This window comes from Scheffersomyces spartinae, assembly GCF_019049425.1.
Source record: "Scheffersomyces spartinae strain ARV_011 chromosome Unknown scaffold_12, whole genome shotgun sequence".
NCBI lineage: Eukaryota > Fungi > Ascomycota > Pichiomycetes > Serinales > Debaryomycetaceae > Lizanozyma > Lizanozyma spartinae.
The window spans coordinates 66,713-83,707 of NW_025065059.1; the positions used below are offsets into that span (position 1 = coordinate 66,713).

At 40.3% G+C, this 16,995-nt stretch overlaps 3 protein-coding genes across 3 annotated transcripts; 1 reads left to right on the forward strand and 2 right to left on the reverse strand.

Moving 5' to 3' along the window:
- Positions 1-4,115: 4,115 nt before the first annotated feature.
- Positions 4,116-5,951, reverse strand: CAT2 (carnitine O-acetyltransferase; the record flags this gene model as incomplete). The annotated part of the gene is made up of 1 exon (XM_043191557.1): positions 4,116-5,951. The coding sequence occupies one exon, from the start codon at positions 5,949-5,951 to the stop codon at positions 4,116-4,118; it is 1,836 nt and encodes a 611-aa protein (XP_043048864.1).
- Positions 5,952-7,213: 1,262 nt separating this feature from the next.
- KQ657_000731 (uncharacterized protein) lies at positions 7,214-14,100 on the forward strand (the record flags this gene model as incomplete). Its single annotated transcript, XM_043191558.1, has 2 exons — positions 7,214-8,365; positions 10,501-14,100. The coding sequence occupies 2 exons, from the start codon at positions 7,214-7,216 to the stop codon at positions 14,098-14,100; spliced, it is 4,752 nt and encodes a 1,583-aa protein (XP_043048865.1).
- A 1,351-nt stretch (positions 14,101-15,451) lies between these two features.
- ASK1 (Ask1p) lies at positions 15,452-16,918 on the reverse strand (the record flags this gene model as incomplete). Its single annotated transcript, XM_043191559.1, has 1 exon — positions 15,452-16,918. The coding sequence occupies one exon, from the start codon at positions 16,916-16,918 to the stop codon at positions 15,452-15,454; it is 1,467 nt and encodes a 488-aa protein (XP_043048866.1).
- Positions 16,919-16,995: the final 77 nt, after the last annotated feature.

The following is a 16,995-nucleotide window of genomic DNA, read 5'->3' on the forward strand; positions in this document are numbered from 1 at the left end:
CATGCTTTCGAACTTTAAAAAGCTTCTTCTACATTTAAAGAACGATATCATAACACTAACTAATTCATAGTGTCTATGATCGCTGCACAATTAATTGTATACGTCCTTTGAGCTGATGTCTAATGTTTTCTCTATAGCTGTAAGCGATCGAATTTCCAGCAACTAAGTTCATTACAGCTCTACAGAAAACAAATGAACTCGCTGAGATCAGTGAGTATATTTTTCGCACCTATAATTGCTATCACCTGACTAAGTGGAAGTCAGGGGAAGACCATTACAAAGGATCTGAACAGTTATGCAGTATTCCGTTGAGGACCAGGGCACATGTCTTGTCCGGCGCTATTAAATATGATGCTTGCATTTTGAGTACAATGTTTTGGAAAGAAATATCAGTATTAAGTGTGATAACTCTTACACTGCTATGTGGGAGTACAAAAGTGAATGCAGCCATGCTAGCTGGCAACAAAATGGCTAAGAGAGATGTAAGTTTTAGTTTTAATATTACCGAGTTTGCGAGTTGTGTTGGTGCTAATACTACAAACATAACGCTATACAGTGATGATTCGAGTGAATTGGTGGTAGCCCCTGTGGATGGAGACATGGATTTGGACTATGACCTATGGTTGGATTGTATCGGGGAACAGGAACTAGATGGATTGATCTCAGTTACTGATGGAACATATGACTATGAGTATGATAATATTAATAACCGCATCACTGACGGGTGTTTAGACTGGGAAGGAAGTTTGTACTTTGTGAGCGGGAACAGCACAGATTGTGAACCTAGACAATGGATGAAGAGAAACTGTTGTGACTGTATCGCTTATGGCGTTACTTGATACATCGAGAAATATTTCACTCGGTATGTGCGTCTGAGGCTAAGAGAGAACCAAAGAAGTCGACCACTGAAATGACTCTTGCTACTTTCAACAACAGACGACCAATTCGCTTAGGTAGCAAAAGTCGTTTTTCGTCAGTTTATCAGCTACATTTTTGTTAGTAGTAACACTTCAAAAAGTTGCTCTCTCTGTAATACTTCACGCGCAATCTACAATGTTAGTGTTGTTTGGAACACTCAGACGCGCTACGTCTTCATATGTCTTTTTGTAAATAATAGCTTTCATTTTCAGCATTTATGGCTGTTATCCAGGTATAGCTTCCATAGTTTGAGAAACTAAATTCATATAGCGGTTTCTAAAATGAATTGTCCGGTGAGAATTGATGATACACAATGTTCGAAAGGTTTGTAGGATGATGTAAGTTAGTAAGCATTGAGTTTCACAAAACTGACCACTCTAGGAAGTACTGAAAGTAGTAAAAAGAAATGGTCAAACTTTTGAAATCGAGAAACTACGCAAGAATATACTTGTAGCAACTTCTGCAGGAAACTGAATCCAGAAGTCAGTGCAAGTGAAAGTAGCCCTCAGGATATAGTATGTCTTAAACATGTCCGTACAAATAATCAAAAGGGAGGTTAGGAGTTCAATTTCTGTGAGGAAGTTTAAAGTAGACCTTTTAAACCTGCTTCCGCAAAATACAAGGAGAGGAGGAAAGATGGCTATATGCTGCCTTTGATTCGGGTCAAAGTTATCTTGGTTTTCTATAACAATTGATTTAAGACCCTCAAATTCAGTATAAGGCTTATAATGCTAGTTTAATTCATCTTATGTATAAATTGATATCAAAAGACACCGTAAGAGACGCTGCTGTTGTTTATCAAATAGAAAATACACTTAACTTTATTATGCGGAAGTCTATCTCGATTTTTTATCACCATACTTAGATTTATCTTATTACCAGATTCCCAAGCGTTTCTACTGTGCTCTTTAATTGTAAAGTTTTAAGTTGACAAAAATGAAGTTTCCTATGAGCTAACTAGCTGTTGACATGAAAGAAATTATAATATAAATCACTTTGGTCTTACCTTTGAAAGGTATTTTTCGACCGAATTATTTGTTACATATAATAAAGCAATTAAATTATTCGTAATTAATATCACTCTTTTCACACATCCTGATGTCAATTGAAATGATCATATTGGAAGTTGAGTTAGTATGATGAACATGTCAACCACTAGGATGCTTGATAGTAACGTGTATTTTTCACATTAGTAGTGCCTGGTCGGTAATATATATACATCTATTGTATCTGTGCCGTCCCTCCTTGGTCATATGAATGTATATTCCATATTATTTACTCTGAGGGTTATGTTATTAAACTTCAAAGAGAAATTATATAAAAGAGTGATATAAAAGAGTCTGTTTAACTTTAAAACAATTCATTTAGCTTTGATTTACAAAGTGATACACTTTATCGTGGTTAAGAAACTGCACTGTCTATCAAAAATCAGTTCTTGAGCATGTGTTTACCTAGAAACTATTTTTAGGGAGATAAATTACTTGATTTCCCGTAGATCCAAACATTTGATGTGTAATTTGGGTTATACGATTTATAAAAGCTTCTCAGGACATAATGAGCAACCAACCTGCTGCAACTTAATCTTCCCGGAACTGAATAACATGAAAACCAATACGCTAAGGGGGCGATAAAGCAGATCTCATAAGTGAAATGCTATGAGATGATAACTTAGTGTCATGGATTTATCTCCCTGTAAGAGTTTGCAGTACCAGAAGATTCCAAAAGTTTTGCTTTAAACAATTCCTGTTAAAATGGGTGGAAACCATCATAAACGTACCATTAAGTTAGAACAAGACCTCATCATGTTCTTTCAATTATTCACTGTGGTTAAAATAAGTTTTATACATTACCGACTTTGAGCTTATGAAGAATATGTGAGTCGCATCATCAAAGTTCGAGTTACCACCATTATAATCTAGTTTAAAATTTAGCTAAAGTAAAGGGAAACACAGAGACTGGTTGAAGATTAAGGATGCTGAACCAAACATCAACAAGTTAGTAAGGTAAAATGAGTTTAGTTCGTTAAATTGGAGAAGAGTTAATTGGGTTTTAGAAGATACTACGTCATCAGCGTATTTATGCCACGGAATGTGAGACAACTACTGAAACTTATTGAATGTGGGTTGTGAAGGGAAGAAAGTGATAGAATTCTCTTTTTGCAAGACATATAGCGATACTTGATACCTATTTAACAGGACAGAAATACTTTACACTTGAACGGGCGATGAACATTTGCAACCGAGGCACAAGCTGGCTGTTTTTTTGAAAAAATTCGTTTATTGTATTCCTCCACTAGCATTGATACAACACAAATAATTTGCCCATCACCATGAATTGCAAGGCAAAGATTCGAGTTTTACAAGGTAACACTAAACTAATTCAATATATTCAATGGGTTAAGGTGATAGACTGGTTAAGCCATACCATAAGCTTCAAACTGACCTGCACTTGAGCATATGGTTTTATGGTTCACGTCACTGGGATTACGGAACTAATTTCAAAGTAATGACATCTTCCCAGCCATAACCACATAACTCCACACCACATTATAGCACTAATAAAGTTATTACTGATTTCGATGACCATTAACTCGCAAGCAAAACTCAATTACACTACCGATTAGACGCTGAAATTTATCGAACTGAAACAAAGGACTGAGCTATTAATACTTCATTCTTATCATTCTATGACTGGAGATTTGTTTCTTCATGATCTGCGGTTGTGTATCACCAATGGTCTACTTTGAGTGCTAAGCAATAAAGTACTTTTATTGCCATTGCAATAAGGCAAATAGAAAGTGGGGCCGTGGGAGAAGAGAAAGTTACGGACCAAACCAAACTGAAATTTATCACCTACAGTTTTAGTGTTTGTGCAGCCAGTCTACATAAATACTGGAGCGTGCATGCATCAGATGATCTCCCCGTAGAATGATACTCACAGCCGTTTGATATGGTGTGTGTGAAGCCAATTCTGGATCTGGAACTACCAAACAGAGATTATTGTGATCATTAAATGAATAATATAATAAATATAAATATAAATATAATATAATATAATATAATATAATATAATATAATAAATAAATAAATAAATAAATAAATAAATAAATAAATAAATAAATAAGAGTGCTGTATACTTCTTGCAGCATACAAAGGGATATTCTACCTTGAAACTCTAAACTAACACTCAAGAAATCCTTACAACTTTGCCTTTGGAGCCAACAAACCCTTTGACAAAGTATCCTTCATTTCAAGGGCAGCTTCCGTCAAGTACCACTTCAAGTGGTCACTGTTCAAACCATTGCCTCTCTTTGAACTGATATGGACATGGATCCACTCGTTGTTGATCAAATAAGCCAAACCGAAACCTTGGTCAATGACTTGTGAGAAGCCCCAACTTTGGAAATACTCAGAAGGTACTTGAGATGTGGAAAGGAACCAAGTGGAGGAGTAGGCATACACTGGGTCAGTGAAAATTTCTGGAATTTCTTCACCAGGAGCAATCATTTGCTTTAATCCAAACAAGTGACGGTCAACACCACGTCCGTTGGAAGCTTCAACCAAGTAACCAACGTGTTGTTTAGCAGCAGCAACAAATGTAGCTACCTTATCTTCAATGGAACTTGAAGGATTACTCCAGGTCTTAACGAACGCAGTCAGTTCAATTGAGACAGAACGTCCCGTTTCAGTTCTTCCCTTAAGGAACTTACGAGTAGCTGCAGATTCGTAAGTTGGTCTAACTTTTCCAGTAAGCTTGTAGTAAGCCAACTGCATCATCAATTGAACATAAGCATCTGGAGAAACCTTGAACTGTTTGATCAAGTTCTTACCATAACCGTAAAATTGGAAGATTTCTTCGTGGTGAGAAGCAATAGTTTGATCAAATTTGGCGACAGCCAGAGCAATGTTTCCTCTTGAAACTGGGTCTAAATCAAATTGTAAGTTTTTAGGTGATAATTCGGATGGTAATTGTTCCAACTTCAACAGGTCAACAAAAGCAACAGGGTCTTCCTTTTGAAGCAGAGCAATCAAATAGTTGTTTAATTGGACGGTTGGGGTAGCATCCATTCTGGAGTGTTCACCCAAGAAACCAGAGTTACCATTAGCAGAAACAAAGAATTCCAAAGGCTTGTCAAAGAACCGGTTTTTACCGTTTCCGTGCCAGCAGTTCTTTGACTTTTCTTCGATGGTAATTGGGTAGTTATCATCCAAACAAATGACAAAGGAGGAAGCAAAGATAGATTCAAGGGAGGCTGCATTAATAGGAGATTTAAGCAAATTTTCATATGCAGCCAAATATTCGTCTCTGTTCAAAGATGTCAAAGCACCGACAGGTTCACTTTCAGGCAAATTGGAGTTCTTAATCAATTGAAATTGATTGTAAAGTTGGACCTTGGTCAAAAGTTGACCAGTAGCAGGGTCATGGTGTGCAACCTTATAAAAATTGTTCTTGTAGATGACAAGGAAATAACGATGTTCTTCACCTGGGTACACCTTGGTTATATCAGCACCTGGGGCAGGCACTCTTGAGTTGTTGAACATGTAATGGAACGCATTCATACAGTATGGGTTACCCTTTAAGATTTCTGGTTCCAAAGTTTCTTGCTGAACCTCAACCATGAATTGAAGAGTGTAATGAGCAAGTAAAGTTGCCTTATACAATTGATCCTTACCAATGACATTATTGATGTCTTTATGGGAGAAAAAGTACGAAACATAAGGAACCACAGGATCACGGTAACTCATGTATGCCCAATCATCCCACCAAGCGGCCAACCAGTTTTCTTGACCACTAGCATGTTGCTCCAAACGCAGTTGCAAAGTTGAACCAACGCCACCAGGACGAACAAACTCTTCAACCTTTGCTTTTGTAGCGGCCAATTGATCTGGCGACAAAAATGGAGTAACAGATCTCAAATACTTAGCGGCAGTTTCTTCCAAAGAAGGAACTGGCAACTTTGGTAATTGATTCTGGTACTTAAAAAGATCACCCTTGGTAGCTGAAGTGGAAAATTGTTTAACTGAATTACCCATGATGTTTCTAGTGCTTGATAACCGCAACTTACTCAACATGATACTATTCGTTTCCTTATAAATAATTTTTTTTGATATCCGTTACGCCGAAAACAATCAGGATATTTTTCTTTCTTTTCAGGTAACGAATTTGCTCCTTAAATATCATTTTCCGTTAACATGTGTGGTTATATTGGTTTTGGACGATCCGCTGGGCCACCCCACAAATCGGCACTTTGTGTCACTGCCCGGAGGGGGGCACTCTAACACTAATAGTCAACCAAAACCTAACCTTCCACTGTGCCGCTGTTCAGGGTAGCATCTGCAAGTGAAAAGTGAGCGGGGCAATATCGTAGTCTGTTCTGTTAGCAATAGTATAAATAAGGGAAAGTTTTCGTTCAGATTAATTAAACGTTTCGAAGTCTAAGTGAGAAATTGTGCTTGGAAATACGAACCTTGGGTTTGGCTACTATTGGACCGAGGAAAGTATGTGTTATGTTTTCACCATACAAGGGAGGCAGATCACGTGACGAGCTCGTAATGACGTTGATCACAGAATGTACACATACATTACTTTGACACAGTTGAAAAGTTTCCCCCGGAGTTTCGGACTAGACGTGCATATGTTACTAGGAAGGTGGGGGATGTGGGGCGGGTAACCCCATAATAGAATGGACTAGTGGGAGCATTGATGTACACAGTTGCCTCGGGTAACAGGAAATTGAAAAAGTTAGCGGTAGCGCGGAAACTACAACGATATCTATTGCATATTAAATGACCTGTCATTACATTTTAACTAGAATAAGCTAGAATTACGAGGAGTCACTAATATTGCTTTTTTTTCTTTCAGATGTATCCAATGTGGATGTATGGCAATATTGAATGGCTGCAAAGCTATCAAGTCCTCGGGTACAATTATATACAGGTCCATACTATTGCATGTATGTTCTGACTAACTAGACCCATTATGTGAGTTAGTATACTGCTGCAAACATGCCCATCAATCTGCCACGTTTTCATGGATAGCATATACATATCTAATCGTAATATATAGACGCGTGTCGGCGATCGGCTCTATAAGTTGAGCAATGACATGCCGGAATTTCCGTTTGTAGAAATTTGTACCGATGAGTGAAAAATATGTACTGGCACAGAACAGCTTATTGATCTGAAACTAGTCAACACTACCTTTTCACTATTGACTAACAAAGGGCGTGTCGGCAGTCAGTGTCTCTCTGCCAGTGCCCCCTAAGTACACTTGATAATTGTATCTTTGGTCAAATATGGACCACGATATTGCTACTACAGCTGTTGGTATCGTGTTCTTAGTGACTTACATCATCATACTCTCAGTAGCGTATTCTGGATTTTACTGCATTTTAAGATCATATGCTGTTCCTAAAAAATTGACTGCTAAGGGATTCTTATCGACGTCCATTTCACTGGCATCATTGGCTTCAACAGATGATAATGATGATGACGAACGGAGTGATGTACAATCAATCGGAGTGACCATAATACGTCCCATCAAAGGAATAGACCCAGAAATGTACACCTGTCTCAAGTCATCTTTCGAACAACAATATCCTAGTGACAGAATTCAGATTCTACTTTGCGTGGATGATGCTCAAGACCCACTGATCCCCTTGCTACATCAAATATGCAGTGAATATCCTGACATCGACCTGGAAGTTTTAGTGGGACACGATTATTATGGACCTAATCCCAAAGTTAATAACTTGTACAAAGGAGTAGAGCGAGCCAAATTCGATTTACTATGGATCATGGATTCTAACGTCTGGGCCAATCGTACGGTGTTGCGGAACAGTGTTTTAACATACCAATATCAATTGAATAACGGGAAAAGAGTTAATGATTCCAGAAAGGTTAAACTAGTTCATCACGTTCCTACGGCACTAAGCATTTCATCGATCAGTGAACCTTCAAATTCCACCAAGCATTTAGGAGCTGAATTGGATGAGATGTTTCTTCTTACTTCGCACTCCAAGTTCTATATTCTGTTGAATAACTTGTCTATTGCACCATGTGTGAATGGGAAACTGAATCTTTATTCCAAGGCAGATATCACGACAGCCGTACTGGGAATACACCATCAACTGATGCCCACTAAATTCTTTAGTCATCAAGAAGTCATTGATGATGCAGGCCACTCCAAACACATTGATTTCTTTGCCAGATACATTGGTGAAGACAACATGATCGGTATAGGCTTGTGGGAACAATTGCATGGAAGAACATCTGGCTTGACTGGGGATATAGTGGTGCAACCATTGGGTGGGAGCGATAACCTGGTGAAAGATTATATCAAAAGAAGAGTGCGGTGGCTCAGAGTCCGGAAATACATGGTTCTTATGGCTACATTGGTTGAACCTTTAACCGAGTCATTAGTATGTGGAATCTATGGTACTGTCGGCGTGAGTGTCCTTTTTTGGAGTCAATGGTTTAAATGGCAATGGTTCGTCGCGCACGTGACCATTTGGGTGATTACAGACTATATCCAATATCAAACCTTAATTGGTATAATTTGCCAATATAGGAATGTCCCAACTTGGTTACGTAAAGAACAACTTTTATGTCTCAAACGTCCTTTCCTACAATGGTTATTCATTTGGATGACGAGGGAAGTATTGGCATTGCCTATTTGGGTAATTGCTATGATAGGACATGAGATAGATTGGAGAGGTAGGCCGTTCCGCATTAAGAAGGACTTAACTGCCGAAGAATTGTAGCCATATATATAATATAATATAGTAGAATAGAGTAGAATAGAATAGAATAGAATAGAGTAGTAATATACCAAGTTGAACCTTTGACAGAACTTTGACACACCTGGTTCTATATACAGGACACGAGGAAAGGATCAGATATGATTAAAGTCTTCAATAGTAACGTTATAATAATTAATGGATATATGTTAAAATATTTCAGACATCTAATGGGTGGTTCCGTACATGACCGACTTTATCAATAGGTAAAAACAGACAAAAAGTTTTGCTTTTCAGGCGAAATGATACAACTGAGAATCCACCGTTTCATATATTGAGGAATCTGTGGACCTATAGGGATATTTCCTTACTACGGGTTGCCCTAGAACGACCTGGTGTGCCCCCTTGCAGTCTATAAAGAAAGGACAAACGAAACGAGATCACAATAGCTTGAGATGTGGGGGAAAAGGAGCAACCGCAAGAGCGGGTAAATTTATGTATTAATGAACACGACACAGAGAATCCTTAGTGCCTAACTGATTATAACCGGGAAGTATCAGCAGCATCTTGTGAAACACCCCACTGTCAAGTAGAGCCAAACGTTGTGTGCTTGGGTGTGTGTCGTGAAACTTTGCGGTGAGGGGAATGTAGGCTTTTGACATTGAATGTAGCGGACTTTCAGGTCTTGAGGAAAGACAAAGATGTTTTAGATTTACTATTACGACATTTGGAGTTTCAAATTTATAGACTCAGACATTTTTAAAGATGTACCTATTACAACTGATATTAATATACGTCTATGACCATTGCTCTTACTTGCTGCCCCTTTTTGTCTGCGTCGAGTAGACAGGAGCACCACCTATTTTTAGCTCTCGCTTAGCCACACTGAAGATATTCGTGGTGTTCTGGTTATATACGACGACATTAGTGGTCGGAAGTGAATAGTATGTTTATATCGCATATATGTAATGTACATGTAATTTATATGTAATGTATATATAGTTTTCATATAATATAAATGTGCTGTATATGTATTGTATGTGTATTGTGTTGTACATGCGCATCACGGTGTCGTAAATCAAAAATAAACCAGAATCAGACAAAAAATAAGACAGAGAGAAAGAGTGCGGTTCCCAATTCCGTACGCGATATCCAGTGAAACACTATCAACATCCATAGTAGCAAAACCTACTTGTAAGAAATTACAGTTGTGTCTCACGTTTTCTCGTTGATTATCAGTTAGTTAGTTGTCTTCGACATCAAGTCCAAGACAAAAAGTAAACTTGTGTTTGTGTGTGTGTGTGTGTGTGTGTGTGTGTCTGACTGGTGGAGCGTGTCGCCTCGAATCACACTCAGTCATCCGTCATTGTTCAATACCAAAGAAGGTCAACCAGACGAAGATCAGACGTTAAGCATAAGAAGACGTTAAGCATAAGCAGACGTTAAGCATAAGCAGACGTTAAGCATAAGCAGACGTTAAGCATAAGCAGACGTTAAGCATAAGCAGAAGTTAAGTAAGAGCAGAGAATCATCAACAACTTCAATTGTTCATACCCATCCCAATGAGAGCTCTTTCGCCTCCACCAATGGGTTTAGGCCCAAGTCCAGGAGTGTCGCTCCAAGTCAGTCCAGCACAACCAGGGTTCGTTCAGGAACTACTGGCGTGCAAGAAATGTGCTCTCCCCATCTACGAGGGCCACGCGTACGAACTAGGCGACGACCGGTGGCATATCAACTGTTTCACGTGTTCCAAATGTGGAATCTCCCTTGGCTGTAACTCCAATTTTCTCGTGTTGGGGAACGGCAATCTTATCTGTTCCAACTGCTCGTACAACTGTAAGCAGTGCGGCAAGAAGATCGACGACTTGGCCATTTTGACGGGCGACCAAGCGTATTGCTCCAACTGTTTCAAATGTCGTCTGTGTAAGAAACAGATTGAAGATCTACGGTACGCTCGAACGTCCAAGGGTCTTTTCTGTATGACCTGTCACGAGAAACTTGTGGCGAAGAAAAAGAAGTATGATGCCAGGAAGAAGGCAGCTTCTAGGTATAAAGAGGATCAGACAATTAATGGTGGCACTGGCACTGGCACTGGCACTGGCATCGCCTCCGCTGCTGCCACTCCACGCGATACCTTTGCCAGTGACACCACGTCCATCTTAAGCGAAACTCTGCTAACCAATCAGGATTCTCCCAGTATCAACGCCACAGAGACAAACCGGTCGAGTTTCCAGCTTCAGAATGCTTCCAATACTTCACTCAGATCAAAAGTGAACAAGTCTCTTCCTCCTTGTCCCGATACTTCCTTACCCAATACGCCAGATGCTCACCATTCCGCCAGAAATACTGCTCCTGCTGCCAGCACTGCCGGAACCCCTCCTTCTGGCCATAAACTCATGTCGACTCCTTCGTCAACAGCTTCCAGGGGGCCAAACAAGCACCGTTCAGTGGCATCAGGTATGTCAGGCCCAAGCATCGACGACCTCCACGAGGCTCCTTCCAAAAGCGTCTACGAGTCCATTGAAGAGGTCAATGATTCAGATGAAGAATTGAACAAGAGGAAAGGCAGAGCACCGGCAGCAGAGTTACCTCTTAGTTCTAACACAAACCAGTCAGGTTCACTGATCTTCTTGGACATAATCAACACCGACACTTTCCCAGAGGACAATAATAATAATAATAGCCACGGCACTAACGAATCCACTCCCATGTTACAGCCTCCGTTGTCGTTTTCACCAGATGGAGAGACACCGCCTTCTATGAATAAAACCATGTCTGCATCTTCAGGAAGCACGACTGACTCACAAGGTACCACCACAAGTGGCAACAACCACAATAATCATGAAGAGCATCATTCAAATATGTCTGCAGCGTCTTCACTACCAACTGCAAACCGTGTGCAGAATGACGTGACTGCCACAAATGTTAATGGCAAGAATATACTAATTCTTTCACCACACACAATACAAGAACCAAGAGTCAGTAGTCACAGCAGTCAGAGTCAGCAGCAGCAGCCCCATCCTCACGGTTCGGATTCCACTTTGGCTGATCCTAATGGAACCCCAGTGACGTCAACGTCAATTTCAACCAACGACACCGATTCGTTTAAAAACCCTCCATCGTCCAATTCCTCCTCAAAGCTCACACCCAAACCTGATTCAGCCAGTAGCAAGTTGGATGTTGACTATGCCAATTCTCGATCACGGTCGAATTGTTCTTCTCCATTGGCGAAAGCTAACAGACAAGCTCGAGTGGTTGAGCCAGACTATATTAATGACGAGATCGAAGGTGATACAAGCACATTGAACGATGCACTCTCCACTCCAGTTCTTTCAAACGAGCAGCACGAGCAACAGCTGGATCACAGTGATCCAATGACCCCAAGCAAACCGAAGAAGACTGCCCCTTTCACTGATGGTACCTCGCATTGCGTCGACACTAATAGAAGCAGCAGCAATAGTGCACGTGGATTGGGACTAGAGGGGGTTGGAGATCTTGCAGACTATCAAGAATGCATTGACTATTTAAAGCAGCAACAGGATCTCAGACTGAGAGAGGCCGAGAGTACTACAAAGACTGTTGATCCCTTTGAACAGTCTACAGATACAGCCGCTTCTGCTGAAGCTAACACTACGATCGACTCTATTGGCAGCACGACTTCCCCTAAAGCCAGTAACCGTGTCTTATCATCAGGATCTTCCGAGGACCAACAACAAGGTAGTTTTGGAAGAAGAAACACGCTTTTGAAGTCTGCTAAGCTTGGTCTCAGACATAAACGTTCGTTATCTGGTGGTAACAGCACCAACAACAACAATAAAGAGCCATCATCCACAGGTAAATTGGCTTCATTTTTCAAGTCTAATAGGATTAACGAAGACTACAGTCATACTACTAATGCTGGCTCTGCTTCATCTCCACCTTCATTCCATAGAAGACAAACTTCCGAGTCATCAGTACATAGTGGAACTGCGTTTGCTACACCACCGTTACCATCACCACTGTCACATTTCAAGGATCACTACCGGTCCAGTTCCGACAATTCGCAGTTCTTGACCAGCCTAGAGAAGATCTCCGACCCGGAGAAGCAACAAGTGGCCGAAGAAGTAAGAAAACTCCGGTTGGAGAGGTTAAGATTGAATGATCAGTTGAAGGAAATCAGAGGCAGAATTAATCAAGAGTCCAGCAAGTTGGAGAATCTTGCTAAAGACGTGGAATCACTAGAGAAGAAGAAACGGTCGCTTTTGGATTCAAATATTGTTTTAACCAAACAGAACCAACAATTGGAACAAGTTTTGAAGTTGGAGAAGCAAATATCAAAGGACCATCACGGAGCCCCCCAAGCACCACCACTACATTCATCATCGTTTGAAACCAATGGCAGTATCGGTTCCCAGACAGTCACCATACTTGACGAGAACGAGCCTTTAGAGACCAGCAAGGCTACCAGGTTGAAGTTCTGGAGAAGACCAAAAGTAAATCTCACGGGTGGTGGTGGTGGTACCAGTAATAGCTTTGGCAGCAATGGATATGGGAACAATAATATGAATGGTGGTGGTGGTGGTGGAAGTCATAACAATGGTAATGGTTATGGTAACGGCTACCCCAATAACTCCAGCAATAACACCTTCAATTATAGTAACAACAATTTAAGTGGATCCACCGCCATGCCATCATCTGAAATGTTGCCTTTACCTGGTGATAACGAGAAGAAGGGAAGTCTTGGGACATTTATTACCAAATCCCGGTCGACCAATATCTTGGACTCCTTTTTAAGTGGAGGTAATAATCATAACTCCCATCCTGAAGACTCCAGCAACGACCAGGCTCCACTTTTCAGTACGACATTACAGAAACGGGCGACATATGAAGGAACAGAAGTGCCATTAATTATCACCAAATGCTTAGCAGAAGTAGAAATGCGTGGCTTGGACACCGAAGGGATCTACCGGATATCCGGAGGGAACTCTGCCATAGTGGCCATAGAAAATGCGTTCTCAAGCTTACACCCTGAAGATCAACTGTCGTTAGATAAACTTGAAGAATGTCTTAGTGGAGACATAAATGCTGTGACCTCGGCTTTAAAACGGTACTTGAGGAAATTACCCGACCCCATCATCCCCTATGCACTTTATGACGACTTTATTAGCATCAGCACCGACATTCCTCCTAATAAGAAGGATAGACGGATCGGAGAGATGAGAATAAGAGTCATTGACAGGCTACCTCCCGCTAACAGACAAACGGTCTTTTTATTATGTCAGCATTTGACGCTCATTGATTCCTATTCCCAAATTAACCGAATGGGGTTCAAGAACCTTTCCGTGGTGTTTGCTCCGACTTTGGCCGGTGATATCAATGGAGAAAAGGAAATGCTTAACATGGGACACCGGAACGAAATGACAGAGTTTTTGATCTCAAACTATATTCAAATCTTTGAAGACTAACATTAGTATGGGCGTTAATAATACTATGGTAATGTCGTTACTGTTACAGTAAGTGAGGTCGCAAAAATGTCGTGTCTTATTATACTATATACATTCTGATTCAAGAACTAACTACATCACCAAAGTCAAAGCTACCGTTGTAAGTAAATGTCGTTATTATAAACATCGTATCACAGCGACATTTAATGTACATCTTTGATCTGAGGATTCAGGTACATTTCAAATCGTCTTTGTCCGACCCGAAGTAAGTGTTCCACTACATTAAACGACTTTTTAGGTATCTTTTGGTTCTTCTTAAACTCTTCACGTATAAAAGCTCTCCAATGCATCTGGAACTCCTCGGGTTTGGTCTTCACCATTCGGAAACACTTTCGATAGAGGCCCATCACCTCCCGTTGTAATCCGGATAATCTAGCCATAATGAGTGTTGGATAAAGACTAACCGTTGTAAGTTTAATTGCTGAATTTGGTTTTATTCGCGAAAGTGTCTTATGATTACGTAAGAATACGACAATTACACAAAAAGCCACACATATAAAGTCGTGGTAACACTTTGTTTATTTGATACACTAATTATACTTGAGGAGCGTATTAATTATTTTATTATTACTACCAGTGGTAGTACTATAAAGCGTGTATGTACTTAAGGATGAGTTGCAATACATTCAGTATAATCATAATCATCACAAACGTCTGCAAAATATCTTCCCGTAGCATCAGATAATGCTACCGTGACTATCTGCCGCTCAATTCCTTATTGCAAACCAGAGCCAAGTCTCTAACTCATCTTGAGACAAGTTGTCTGTTTGTCTGTCTGTTTGTCTGTATGTTCAGGCGTAGATCACTGTACACCATTTACTTCAAGTTAGTGAAGTCAGTCTCTCCTTCTCTGCACTCACCGTGAGATCCACAAGTGCAAGCATCTCTTTCTCTCTTACCACAGACACAAGCTGAACTGGAAGAGGGCTTAACATTTTCAGTTGATGCCTTGTCACAAATACATTCCAAAGCAGGTCTCTTTCCACAAGAACAAGTAGCCTTCTTGGCACAAACACAATTAGCGTGGGAGCAGGTCATTATATATGAATTATTATTAATGTTATTAGCAAAAGATTTTGATAATGAGAACCATATGATAATCTTTTGTCGTTTGATATGGAATCATACCTTTATTTATAGTGGGTGGATGATCATCTGACTTTGGAAACATCTTTGTGTAACGTGATAATGGTAGTGCCGCTTGCTCGGAAACAGCCAATGAAATCGCGCTGGTTTGTCAGCGCCTGGGTCGCTAATCAGAGTCCGGGGTATACTGATGACCTAATCAGTCCAAACTTCATCTAAGTAGATATTAGTCATCACGAAGGCTTTTCAACCTTGTTTTCAAGAAGGATCCTAACTCACTCGTATCGGTAGAATCTGATTGAGATTCGTTGGCTTGGGCCGATGCTTGTGACATGTTCTGAAGGATTTCATCAAACATTGAACCAGATGGTTGATCATTATCAGAATCATGATCCGACTTATTATGTGTATGGTGAGTGCTGTTCTCAGAATGCATTACGGAATGGAACAAAGTAGACGAGCCTCCACTTGTTTCTAGAAAGACATTGTCTTTCTCGTTGGGTCCAGACTTTTGTTGTTTGAATTCAATGGTATTCAATTCTGGTGGTTCCATATCTCCAGATAAATCAGACTCCTCTGCTAAGACACTACCAGCACCAGCCGTACCAGCACCAACAGGTGGCAAACGAGAACTCAGTAGTCGTGGGGGAGCAATACGAGCATCCTCCTCGTCATCATCCTGCTGCTGATGTGCCTGTGCCTTATCTTGTCTCCATCTTTGAAGCGGTGTCAGAATAACTTGAGCTGTGGTCGCAGTCCTTAGTCTATTGGATGATGATGTTGATGATGTTGCTCCCCCAAATATGCGTGATCCACGGGTTGGAGACACCACCCTCCGACCCTCAGAAGACCTATTTAGTTGAGGAGTAATGCCTGACTCTAGAACAGGAGGTTCTGGCATTGTAGGAGAAGAATTTCTCCAAGCTTCGAGTTTGGTAGAAAACCTATGGCTCGATTTAGGAGTGGTTGTAGTCTGTTTCTGAGGAGATATCGATACTTTATGATAGCTGTCAAGTGATCTTCGTATTGTCTGAGTCTTCACTGGAGGATGAGTCTTTCTTACCTGATGTGTAGATTGAAGATGAGGTGGTTCCAACAGTAAACTGCTATTATCGTTGATATTGTTGTTGTTAACATTATTATTAAGCTTTTCTCCACCCCATTGAGGAGTTGACTGGTCTATGGCACCACGATTGTTATTGGGTCTTTTTAAATTTGTCGTTGTACTTTCAAAAGTTGCAATTGAATCATCTTCAGCAACAATTGGTCTCTGTATTTGTCTTGGTCTTTTCCTATGTAATTTATCAGCTTCTACATCACCAATTGGTGTATTATAAGTTGCACCAGCACCATCAACACTCTCAGATTTCCCAACGCCAGCTTTATCGTCTATTTGGGATTCGTAACTCTCTATTTTGATCAGAGCAGATTGCTCAAAAAAGTACTTCCAAAATGAAGAGTTGTTCTTGATCTCATCACAGGTTTGAGAGTACTTCTTCAATACGGGAAAGATCTTATGGTTTATGACGTTATTGGCTTGGCTTAGAGATCTGTCGATTTCTTGTAGAACCAAAGTCTTTTCTTGATCCAATCGTTCTAGTTCTTCTTTGGCTCTTTCTATGGCATGGTTGTAATCTGGATCTATAGTGGTTTTCCTTCTATGAGTTGAAGGAGCTATAGAGTATCGTTTCATGGAATACGGTAGTGATACAGTAGCGATATAGTAGTGTATAACAGCAGTGTAATAGCAGTATAACAGCAGTGTAACAG